Source organism: Eumetopias jubatus, unplaced genomic scaffold (assembly GCF_037043125.1).
Source record: "Eumetopias jubatus isolate StellerSeaLion01/CBP00866 unplaced genomic scaffold, mEumJub1_p1.0 scaffold_13, whole genome shotgun sequence".
In the NCBI taxonomy this organism is placed as follows: domain Eukaryota; kingdom Metazoa; phylum Chordata; class Mammalia; order Carnivora; family Otariidae; genus Eumetopias; species Eumetopias jubatus.
In genome coordinates, this window is record NW_028274819.1 from 67113280 (window position 1) to 67125570 (window position 12291).

The following is a 12291-nucleotide window of genomic DNA, read 5'->3' on the forward strand; positions in this document are numbered from 1 at the left end:
TGTTATAGACTAATATTTAAAAAATGAAATTGCTTTCACTAAGTTCAACTAACTAGGCAACAGTCATTCAAGATATTAAAAGGTACAACAGAACCAAGCCCTCACTAGAAAGAAAAATTCCTAAAAGAGGAAAAATCATCTCTACATTAAAGCCTGAAGTTCATGATGTCAAGACACAGAACTGTCTGTGAAAGCCTTTTTAATTTTCTGGAAGCATGTTAAAGTGTGTGGGGGAGGAAGGTGTTTAGAAAAACCACTGATTGTCCAGACTTTACTTAATTTACGTCATTACTGAAAACTTGTTACAAGCGCATTTAAAACAATATAGGGAAAAGAGTATTTTAAAACCTCACTGAAAAGAACTAGAGTAGTGGCAACTTATACGGATTTAAAGAAAAAAAAATTCACACATTACCAGGAATATTCAAGTTCCTACCAAGGCAGTGGCAGAGATGAGTTTACCCTCCAAACCTAATCCCATTTGGCATCTGCAGTAACTGTTACTACAAGAGAAAAGGGCTAGCACTAACAAAACCACAAGCAAAGACCACCCTCCTAGCCATATCTAGCCTGTTTTCCTACCCTTCTTCGCAATGTGTTAAAAGAACTACCGCTACATCTGAAATAATGCAAAAACCTTTATAAAGACTTTAAAAAGCTATACATATTTTTGTTATAATTTATCATTTTGATAAATTTGAGGAAGAAGAAAATAGTTCTTACAGTAACAAGTAGTTTTTTCACCTACCCCCCATCACCCAAAAGAAAAAACAAGAATTAACAGTATTAAGTCAAACCATAAGATTGGCTACAGCAAGCCAAGTACTCACTTGAAGGGAAGTAAACGGTAAAACTGTCTACTCCAATATTAGATAATAAAAAAAATCACGTATGGCTTCACAATTCAATTTAAAGAATTTTCCATGTATAAAAGTGTCACCATTTAAATATATTCTGCATTTTCTAAACAGACAAGGATTGATAGTTAAAAGCAGCCTGCATGACCTGTGCATAAGAGGAGAACCAAGCAGTAATGATTTTTTTTAACTTTTCCACAGTGAAGGAAAAGTCACAATGAATAATAGGTTTGTCTGTAGCAGTAACTTGTTCTAACAGCACTTCATGAGCAAAGTATCTTGGAAGAATTCACATTTTGTACATTTTTTTTTTTAAGTGTAGACCTTACAGCTGAAGTCCAAATGAGAAATCCAAACAGGACTCCTGTCAGTGAATTCCCTTTCAGGACATGCTCACTCTTGCTTCAAACAGTAAAGCAAAGTAACTTTCAGGAGAATAAAAGTCAGTCAGACTAATATGTCCAGTTACCATTTAAAAAAGGAAATTATTGTGCCTATTTCCCTGTTTTTTTTTCCTTAAAAGTTTTAGGTCACTCCACTGAGTCAAAGCTTGAGTAATCCACTGAGCTTTGTACCTCCAGGTAAAGGAAAGAAAAATGAGCATATTACAAGTGGCTTCCAGGTTTGGAAAAAGTTGGGAGGAGTTAGCTATGGTAATTTTATGTAAGTTAGTGAATGGAGTAATATAATGCTGGATAAGAGAAGCTGGTCCCCCGAGATAACCAGCATAACTTAAAAAGGAGTCCAAACTCAAGCATCATCAATCACCTTTTTAGCATTTTTAAAGAGATGTATGTTATTTGTAGGTTTGATATTAATCCATTTTTTATTCCAATAATCTACACTTCATACTCAACCTTCTAAATTCGAACTGCCAGGGTTAACAGTTCCAGGAAATGATACTACTCTCAGCCAATCCTTTTCCAGATCCCCATTAGAAAAAGAAACACCCGGGGGGGGGGGGGCTGACATTCACAACTTCTCTAAAAAGCATGGGAACATGATGATTAAATTCCACCAAAGGCAATTAAAAATCCCAAGTTCCCACAAAGCGTTCCCTACACCAAACGGAATACCTTTACTTTCACTCCCACAAAGAAAGTAATCTGGGATAAGAGTCGGATATTGAGTGTGATATATCTGACATAAAATAAGACGAAGGAACCTAACTGAAGCTACAGAGGCCAAGAAATGTAACCCAAATGGGAGAGGAGAGCTGGAAGAGAAACCCGAAAAGGGAATGGACAGAAGAGGCTAGTGGAGCAAAGGAACTGGAAATCACTTCAAGGGAGGCAGCCTTCAGGACTGCGGAGCAATAGGGATCTAGGTCCACAGAACCGGGCGTTTACGGAACCCGAAGGCTAATGGGGAAAACAATGGGGCGGTGAGACCAGGAGCAAACGGAGAAACGCTCAGGAGAGGGCGACTAGGCAGCACGGGACGGGTGGGATCAAAGAGCAGAAGGCTGCAGTAGACAGAGGCGGCAGGAAGGTAAGAAGCTAGGTGGAGAGGCAGATTGGTCCGGTGTGATGGGGTTTCGTGGCGCACCCGGCAGGAAAGCGAGGGTCCTCTAGGTACCCGGGAGGGGGGCGGGGGGAGTGGCTTAAGAGGAATTTTTAGATAGGGAACGGAAGCCGTGAAGGCAGGTATGATGGAAGCAAAAAGAACACACCTCGGAGCACAGGACCCGCCGTGCCAGACAAGACGCAGGGAAGAAGAGGCAGCTGAAGGGGTAAGAAAAGAGAAGGGGAGAAGAACGCGGGTCGCGGGGACGGGCCGCGGTCGGCTTCACTCACAGTCCAGGTGCTTTTTCTTGGGCCCCATGATCTCGTGGGTCGTGGCCTTGCATACTGTCTTGGATACGGCGGAGCCGGTGACACTGTGCTGGGCGGCGGTGATTCGGTCCGTCAAGCTCTGTCCGGACATCTCTGCGGCTCCTCCGCCACCCCTCCCGCTCGGCAGCCAGCGGGGACTGGGATCCCCAAGCGCCGGAGGACCCCCACCCCCCCACCGCACCCCCTACCCCCACCGGCTCCTTCTCCGCCTGCCGGCCTGGGGCGGGGCTCAGGGCCGCGCGCTGCCACCTAGCCCGTAAAGAACCGGCTCGTGTCACCCGCGGGGTCAGGCACGGTATCGGGCACTCCCCTGCCCCCGCCTCAGCTCAGCCCACCCCTTCCCTGGTCAGCTGGAGCCGGGCAGGGCAAGAAGGACAGGCAGCTGCAGGAAAATGGCGGCGCCAGGCTCCTCCTCGGAGCTTTCCGGGCTGTCCCGGGTCACGTGACTCAGGCACCGCCCCTCCGTCTCCTTCTCCCGCCTCTTTTCCCTTCCCTTTCCTCTTCGACGCCCGCCCTCCCTCGCGCCGCGAGGGAAGAGCGGGGCGGTGCCCGCGCGTTACGTGATGGAACCCGCCCGGCGGGCGCAACAGGAGGCCCGCCCTGGGGCAGTGCGCGGCCGGCCGCGTCACGTGACGCTCCCTGCCAACAGGTCGCCAGAGGCGGGACGCGGGGGTCACAGAGGGGAGGTGGGGCGGGGGAGGGGTGGCGAGTCCGGCGCGCCGGGGGCGGGCTGGGGAGTGGCGTCTGGCTCTCCCCTCTCCCAGCCGAAGGGTCTCCTCGTGCCTGTGGTAAAAACCAACGGCTTGACAAAGAGGAGGTGCGGCCGCCTTTACAGCTTTGCGTGAGGAAGTGGCTGTTAGGGCTCCGGCTCCCCGGACTTTAGTGGCTGAGTCAAGATTGTGTTGAGGGCCCCCCCCCCCCCCCCCCCGCGCCAAGCCGTCCTCCTGGCTTTAGGGAAAAGGAAAACGCTTAAGTCGGTCCATTTTCTGAGCCTGGCCAGCAGGCCTCTCCCTACTGTGGAACTGTTGAAGCTATCCCTGCTTACTTACCCCTCAAGGGTTGGGTCCTGGTTTTTTTTGTTTTTCCCATTTTCTTGAAAGGCTTGGAAATGTCACCTGTTTTTGTTTATCTCTCCTCTGAAAACTCAGACACGTTGCTGCTGGACTAAATTTAGATACTAACCGGTCCCTATTCTTTCTCTAGGGTGTCAAATAGGACAGGAAACACATAACTTCACTGGAATTTGAAAAGGGAAGTAGTAGGATGATGTCAACAGAGATTAGCTTGACCCTACAAGGCTGACTGCCGAGGTGACTAAAGGTCCAGACCATAGAAGGAAGTGAGAAGGCTGGTAAATGGAGAAGTCCCATTCAAAGAATTGAGACATCACTACCTGCCATCTTCCCGGGTTTAGTTTTTCTTCCTTTTGGCCCTTTTTCTCTTGGGTAAACCAGATTTTCAGGGAAAGGAGACACTGACACTGACTTGTAGACATTTTAGAGGAATTTCTATATCCTGTGAATCTGTTCAGTGAGATCCATATCTTTAACAGAGCCTTGGTAAATGTAATTAGGGCCTCACATTTAACTCAGGTTTAGGGATAAATTTTAAAATCTGTGTGAATGTTGGGGCATCTGGGTGGCTCAGTCGTTAAGCGTCTGCCTTCAGCTCAGGTCATGGTCCCAGGATCCTGGAATCGAGCCCTCATGGGGCTCCCTGCTCGGCGGGAAGCCTGCTTCTCCCTCTCCCACTCCCCCTGCTTGTGTTCCTGCTCTCGCTCTCTCTCTCTCTGTCAAATAAATAAATTAAAAATCTTTTAAAAAAAATCTGTGAATGTTAAATTACCGTGATAGTCCTACGTAATCTTGCTAGTTTCAAATGAAATGCTAACATACTCCAAAAGTCTGTGTACACCATCTGCCAGCCAAATCCAAAATTCGTGCTTCAATCTGGTGACTCTCAGAAGATGCAATGCTAATAGTTAACATTTTATGTATGGTATCACAGATTTTATGGTCTCCTCCCATTCCCTTCCCCACCTTGTTTCACTATGGCTGGTGAAATTCTGCAGCACCATGGTTTGCCAAGAACATACAGTCTTAAACCAGCAGGCTTCATCTTTGTCAAGCCAGTCCCAAATTTCACAAAATGTTAATGACTTCCTTCAGTGCATCTGCAGTCCATCTGCGGTTTGGTGCCCAGTTTGCTGCCCATGTCCATTGTGTAGTACAGTTACCCAATCGTTAAGATATGTATGCCATCCTTGCTACCCTCTATGGGTTCACCTGTGTGAATTACCAATTGGCCTGAGTGTCTGCACTAATAATCCTCCTGCTGAAGTAAGTCAACATGAGCATGGCATTTAGCTGCCAATAGCTAAATATTTCCACCATAGGAAAAATGTATAAGTTATTCCTAAGTACATAGCAGGAAACGTATTTTTTGCACTACTATGAATGACATTATAGGATAATATCACTGTACTTTTAACAATGCATTTTACAAGTTTCTAAATAAGTAATCAGTGATCATTATAGAGGTTTATGTACAATGGTGAACTGAAAGATAGGAAGAAATTTAGAAGATGATGGGGATGTATTCTAAGGATAGGAATTACTGACCAGCCTGCCCTGTCCTATATACTTAAGTTTTCTGTGTGTTCTACTTTCCTTTGTCTCTTCAAGAAATATCTTTACTTATCCCACAGATGCTTCAAGCTCACTATGGCCAAAAATGACTTCTCTTGTCCTGGCCCATTCCGTATCCCTAATCCATGTGGATCTTCTTCTTTGTTCCTTATTCCAGGAATGGCCTTAACCACCTGCCCAGAAGTCCAAGTCAGAAAACCGTGACTCATTCTTAGCCCTCCTTCTCTCTTATTTCTCTTACCTTGCCTAATCTAGTTAGATCCCTCAAACCCATTTTCTTTCTAACACCACATCTCTTGCCTTAGTTCTAGCCTTTATGATTTATGATCTCTTCCCCATGTAGACTGTTCACAAACTTCTTAGCTGATTTCTCTGTCTCTCATACCTCAACTCTCCAATCCAGATCTTTCTGAACCTAAAATGTGTTTATCTTTTCTTTGCATTAAAACCCTTCAGTAGCACCCCATGTACTACTATAGAGGATAAAATTTAGGACTCTTAGCTTGGCATATAAAGCCTTTCATGATCTAGCCCCTACCTAAGTATGTTGAGCTTTATCTCTCTCCAGTCCTCTACACGCACTCCTGCCAGTGTCACACTACTGGGTATGCCATGCTGTTTCATACCCTCGTAAGTAGTGGTTTATTTCTGTTACTCATCTAGTATCTTATACATCCTCCTACCAATTATTTTTGTAATTTATTGTGCTAGCATGAGGCACAAAGATATCTTCTTGTTAATATTGTGGCTGATCCACAGTAGACACACAGTATAATGCTAGTTGAATGAATGAATGAAAACACTTAAAAGTCACCCATTTGGAAATACTACTCCAAACCTCTCATTGGGTAAAACCTGCCCACTTTTTCATACTTACAGCGTGTACATTCCATAATTATCCATTTGGAGGATCAGACTTATTTCAGTGTTTTATTAATTCATTCACAAAAATATATGTATTGAACACCCACTGTGTGTCCGGCACTGTTCTAAGTGCTGAATGCTGTTATAACAATGAACTCATCAGTCCTTTGGGAACTAATAAGCTCTTTACTGTGATCACCAACTTAAAAGCCTATGTGCTTTAGGTACAAATGAATAGAAACAAAAACAGAAAATTTTGAATAGCACGTGATATTTCCTAGGCTCTCAAATTACAAAATATGCTGTAGAGAGGTTGGTGTCCAGGGGAGAAAAGAAACCATTTTTTAGTGCCTTTCATGTGTTTGGAACACTTAAAATTTTTCATTTAATTCTCATTACTATAAAAAGTATTGTACCATTTAATATAAGGGAAAAAACAAGTTTTAGGAGTTAAGTGCTTATATAATTTTTCTCTATTGTTTAAAAAAAAAAAGTTAAGTCTTAGAAGCCCAGAATCCCACAGATACTACAGTGGCATAAGCAAGATTTAAAAACTTGTCTTTCCATTACTTTATCTATATCCTTTCAGCAAGACTTGAAGCAACTACCAATACAGATGATATTTATTCAACAAATTCTTCTTGCCTGCATACTCTATGCTAGGTATTGCTAGATGCAAAGATACAATAATGTGTAAGACAAACATTGGTCTCTATTCTTAGAGCTTGCAATATTTTAAATGGGAACCGAGAAGAAATAAGTGGGGTGAAGAAAACTTACTGCACCTGAAGAATCTTGAGGATGTCTAAACTTTAAGAGAGTAAGAGAGAAAACGAATTTGGAAGACAGAATTAACCATAATGTTTACCCCTTACTACTTCACTTAAGCTCATTCCCAAAGCTAAAGAATCTACCAGTTTACCCTATTCCCACTCTTCTTGGAAATTAGGGTTAATTATAATATTTTGACATTCTGTTAGCTAAGCTGATATAAACACCTTGGCATCCCCTTCCTCCCTTACCTTTCTATTTATATCTTCTGATGCTGCCAAATGAATTAAAGATCATAACCTTTAAAAGGTCAGGATTTTTCTTTGAATGTATCTGAGTTCTCTTAGTAGAACCTCCAAGCAAATACTCTACTTCCAACTGTGGGACCCTTATTCACACTCCCAGCATACATACTCGTGATAAGAATAGGAATATATAACTTTGTTGGTGACATACCCTGTGCTAAGCACATTACATGCATTAGCTCAGTTAAACCCTAAAACAACCTCATGACCTTAAGTGGCAGAGATAACTTTGTGCTCACCAAAGTCTGTTTTCTTTACTCCACACCTAACACCTTGTATTTCCCAGCCTCCTTTGTAATTACTCGAGGTCATGTGATGGATTTCTGTCCAGTGGAATGTGAATAGAAATGATGAAAGCCATTTAAGGTTTGGCCCACAAAACCTCTAGAACATCCTACACATGCTCCATATTCTCTTTCTTTCCACACTTATCAGCTGAATGAAACTTCAAAGAATTTAGAGGAGGTCAAAACCACCAAACTCAAAAAGCCTGGGGCCCCAAATTAATCCTTGCAGAAATGTCGTCCAAGCATGGTGAGGAACACCTGTGTTGGATTTTACTTGTTTTATTAAATTATGCCTCTGAAATTATGATGCTGTATTTTACAGTAATTAGCTTCCCTGCCTAATACACTTCTCTTCATTTTGCTGGTGAAGAGATTGAGGCTTAGGAAAAGTTAAGTAACTTGCTTAAATTTGCTCAGCTATTAGGTGGGGGAACTAGGAATAGATCTCAGGTCTGTCTGACGTTAGAGTTGGAGTTCTCACCACTTAAGTTTCTCATGATAACTATTTTATGTACTTTTAAAAATTTCATAAAAGTTTCATATGGCAGGCGCCTGGGTGGCTCAGTCAGTTAAGCGTCTGCCTTTGGCTCAGCTCATGATCCCTGGGTCCTGGGATCTAGCCCCGCATTGAGCTCCCTGCTCAGCAGGGAGTCTGCTTCTCCCTCTCCCTCTGCCTACCCCTCTGCCTACTTGTGATCTCTGTCTCTCTCTCTGTCAAATAAATAAATAAAATCTTTAAAAAAGCGGGGGGGGGCGCCTGGGTGGCTCAGACGGTTAAGCGTCTGCCTTCGGCTCAGGTCATGATACCAGGGTCCTGGGATCGAGTCCCACATTGGGCTCCCTGCTATGTGGGGAGCCTGCTTCTCCCTCTGCCTCTGCCTCTCTCTCTCTCTCTCTCTGACTTTCATGAATAAATAAATAAAACATTTAAAAAAAAAGAAAGCTTTGTGGTGCTTCTTATTAAAAAAAAAAGTTTCATATGGCCTTTAATATCCACTGCTTCACCTAGCATGCTGAAAAATGAAATAATCAGGGTGACCTCCAGGTTCTCTCATATATAAGATGCTCTCTTACTTTCTTTAACTTATTCCTGCCACATTTTCCTTTCTTTTGGATATATTAATTTTATAATTTCAATATGACTTACAATGTATTTGGACCTTATATACCTGTTGAAAAATGATGTGTAGATTAGTTAAGTTTCATCCTTCCCATAAAAAGGAAGATTAACCAAACCTTGACCCTGAATCGTCATCAAAAACCGTTAATTATGAAGCAGAATAAAAATATGATACCTGAGCTGTTAAGATATCTGGGGTCCATTGGTCGAGCCTGAGCCAGCATGGCGGCGCCCATGTAACACGGTTTGTGCCGCGAAAGGGACGGCGGCCGTGGCGACGGCCCCGTGCGGTCACAAGTCACCATGCTGAGGACGGCATGGAGGGCGCTGAGGTCGCTTCGGACCCAGGCAGTGGCCCAGGCCCCAGTCCTTGGGCTGCCGGACGGAGCGTGTGCCAGGCCTCCCTCCCTCCAGTGGGGCCTTCCCGATCCTCGCGGTGTCATCCTCCCGGCCGTTCACGGATATGACACCCAGAAACCACCAGTCCAGCCCAGCCAAGAAGATGACCCACCCCCTTCCACGCTGCTCAAAGACTACCAGAACATTCCTGGAATTGAGAAGTTTGACGATGTCGTGAGAAGACTCTTGTCTTTAGAAATGGCAAACCAGAAGGAGAAGCTAAAAATCAAGCAACAGCAGCTGATGAACAAGATTGTGGCAAACCCTGAGGACACCATCTCCCTGGAGGCTCAAATTGTTGCCTTGACTGTCAAGATGCGCAGTTACGAAGATCACATGCAGAAACATCGAAAGGACAAAGCCCACAAGCGCTATCTGCTGATGAGCATCGATCAGAGGAAAAAGATGCTCAAAAACCTCCGGAAGACCAACTACAGTGTCTTCGAGAAGATATGCAAGGAGCTGGGGATTGAGTACATCTCTCCCCCTCTGTACCACCGGAAAGGCCACCGACGCTGGGCAGCCAAGAAGGCCCTGTGCATTCGGGTCTTCCAGGAGGTACAAAAGCTCAAGAAGCAAAAAAGGGCCTTAAAAGCTAAAGCAGCAGCAGCCCGGAAACAGGGCCAGAAGAACCCAGAGAGCCCTTCCAAAACTGGACCAGAGGCAGTCAAAGAAAACCAATAAATTTTATTTGAGTTCTGTCAAAAAAAAAAAAAAAGATATCTGGGGTCCATTCTTTGTAATCTAAAGAGGCTGAATCAAGTACAAACGTATTAGAACATGCAATATTGAACTAAAATAAGAACAAATGAACTAAAATAACATTAATGTTAATGTTAAAATTAGGATATTGAGTTTTGGTTGATATATATCAATAACATGAAGGAGATTTAGTAATTCATTTAAGGCAATGGGGGAAGAACCGGATTTGGAGTTAGACACACTTAGGTTCAAAACTCTGGACAAATTATTCAGTTTCCTCATGTATAAAACAGGAATAATAGTACCTATTTTAAAGATTTCTTATCAGGATTAAAATAATGTACATAAAAAACTAATACAATGTTTGACATACAATAAATGTCACTCAATAAATAAAATCATTCAACATTTATTCAGAATTCACTATGGGCAAAGCACTCTGCTAGATTCCCAGGATACAGAGTTCACTTAGACAAAATATTAACAGAATGTATTAAGTAATGTGATAGAGATATACATAGAGTACCATAAGAAAGGGGAAAAAGGACATCTAGTTCTTCCTGGAGGGATCAATGAAGATTTCTCAGGGGCGGAGTCTTAAAGGATGATTAGGAATTGTGAGGGAATCAATTGTGAGGAATTGTGTGAGAAGTTACTCTAGGCAGAGGAAAATCGCATATGCGAAAAAAAGAAGTCCTTTGAGGACTGCAAATAGTTTGTTGCTCTTGTTGTTTTTAAGTAGGCTCCACACCCAGCAGGGAGCCCAGTGCAGGGCTTGAACTCACAACCCAGAGATCAAGACCCGAGCTGAGATCAAGAGCTGGATGCTTAACTGACTGAGCTACCCAGACACCCCGACTGCAAATACAATACAACTGCAACTAGTTTTATGGTACGTGTGAGGTTTTTATTTATTCATTCGATCAGCAAGTAATTATTGAGCACCTATATATGCAGATAGTGTACTAGGTCCTGAAAACACATCAGTGAACCAAACAGAAAAGTCTTCTGCCTTCTGGAATAGTACATACGTTCAAGAGGGCATATAATAAACAGATAAATATGAAACAAATACGGGGAGTGAAGAGTGCTATGAAAAAAATTTAAGCAGGATAAAAGAATCAAGAATGACAGAGGACTTTAAATTGGATGACAAGGGAAAGTTTTTCTAAGGAGATGACATGTGACTTGAGTGGATTGTGGGAGTCAGCAAGGCAAATATTGGGGAAAATATCATTTTGCAGAAAAGGAACAATAAGTACAATGGCTCTCAGGCAGGAACAAGATTAACTTGTTTGCAGAACAGCAGAGCCAATGTAGCCAGAGAAAGAGTGAAGAAGAGAAAGAGAACTAGGAGATGAGCTCAGAGATGTGGCCAGATCATGAGGGGCATGTTGAAGACTCTGGATGATATCTAGAGGTGGATGTACCATGAGAATGGACAGCTAGCCCTAGATCTTTGGATCAAGCTGATGACTGCATGAAGTAGGCTGTTTCCCACCAACACCACTGGAACAAGAATCCACTGATTGCCATGTTCTTCTACATATGCATATCCCCTTGGCTTTCATCTTTATCCTCTTGGCTATTTTCTTTCCCCTCTTCTGGATCAAGGTCCTAGATTATTGATGGACACACTTTTCCTTTACTAAATACATAATATTCCCAAGACCTGTGTCCTTGAAAATTATTGGACACAGGACTAATTCTTCATTCACTGGTAAGGTTGAACAAACCCTACCCAAATTAAAGGAAAAAAGAAACTTGATTATATAAGGATGATTATGTTACATGTCCAGCTATTTTTTTTATTTCCAGTATAGTTAATGTACAGTGTTATATTAGTTTCAGGTGTAACAATATAGTGATACAACAATTCTGTGTCCATTGTCCAGTTTTTAAAATCTAGGATGTAGTTTTGAAATGCCTTCGAAACTCCCATCATTTTTGTCTTAGTGTCTGTCTGCATTGCAGTTACCAGATATATGATCTTTTGAGTCTTAAATGCTGCTGCACTGCTACACTAGATGATTTACAAATGATTACCGAACAAAAAAGAACAAGAAGGCCTGATACTTATAAAGGTTAATAAGACTGTCATGAAAATCTCAATACATAACTGCAACTTATTAAATAGCCGTGCAGATCTGAATTGATTATGTTCCCAGAAAAATAAGTCTTTCTTCCAGCTTAGGCTAAAGAATGACCAAAAGACGGGCGGGGGGCAGGGGGAATGAGAAATGAAGCAAAAAGTAAAATGATCAACTGTACTATAACTGTACTATTGATACGCAACGCAAACAATTCAAGCTCTTACTGTTCTAACACCATCTTTAGACTCATATGTTACAAGACCACAAACTATTTAACTGTAACTCTGCGCAGACTCATATGTTCTAGTGATTCACTTAGTTTACAAATTCTTACGAAATCCCTGCCCATGCTAATAACATCCAATATAAAGGCACCCTATGATTAATACCACTCCCCTCCCAAATCCTAT

General features: G+C 42.7%; 1 protein-coding gene, 1 long non-coding RNA gene and 1 pseudogene across 15 annotated transcripts in view; 2 read left to right on the forward strand and 1 right to left on the reverse strand.

Moving 5' to 3' along the window:
• PICALM (phosphatidylinositol binding clathrin assembly protein) overlaps positions 1–2865 on the reverse strand; it is a 101745-nt gene extending 98880 nt beyond the window's left edge. For 11 of the 13 annotated variants that reach the window (XM_028126781.2, XM_028126777.2, XM_028126778.2 and 8 more), the window contains exon 1: positions 2654–2853. In XM_028126781.2, coding sequence (XP_027982582.1) covers positions 2654–2783 — 130 coding nt within the window. In that variant the 5' untranslated portion in view covers positions 2784–2853. Of the gene's footprint in view, positions 1–2653 lie in introns of all 13 variants that reach the window. The other 2 variants (XM_028126766.2, XM_028126774.2) reach the window with 2 other exon arrangements.
• LOC148162670 (uncharacterized) overlaps positions 2291–12291 on the forward strand; it is a 139581-nt gene continuing 129580 nt past the window's right edge. The window contains exons 1-2 of one of the 2 annotated variants that reach the window (XR_015766639.1): positions 2291–2348; positions 2478–2589. This is a non-coding gene — a long non-coding RNA (uncharacterized LOC148162670). Of the gene's footprint in view, positions 2590–12291 lie in introns of both variants that reach the window. The other variant, XR_015766638.1, reaches the window with a different exon arrangement.
• Positions 8941–9796, forward strand: LOC114226604 (small ribosomal subunit protein uS15m pseudogene; annotated as a pseudogene).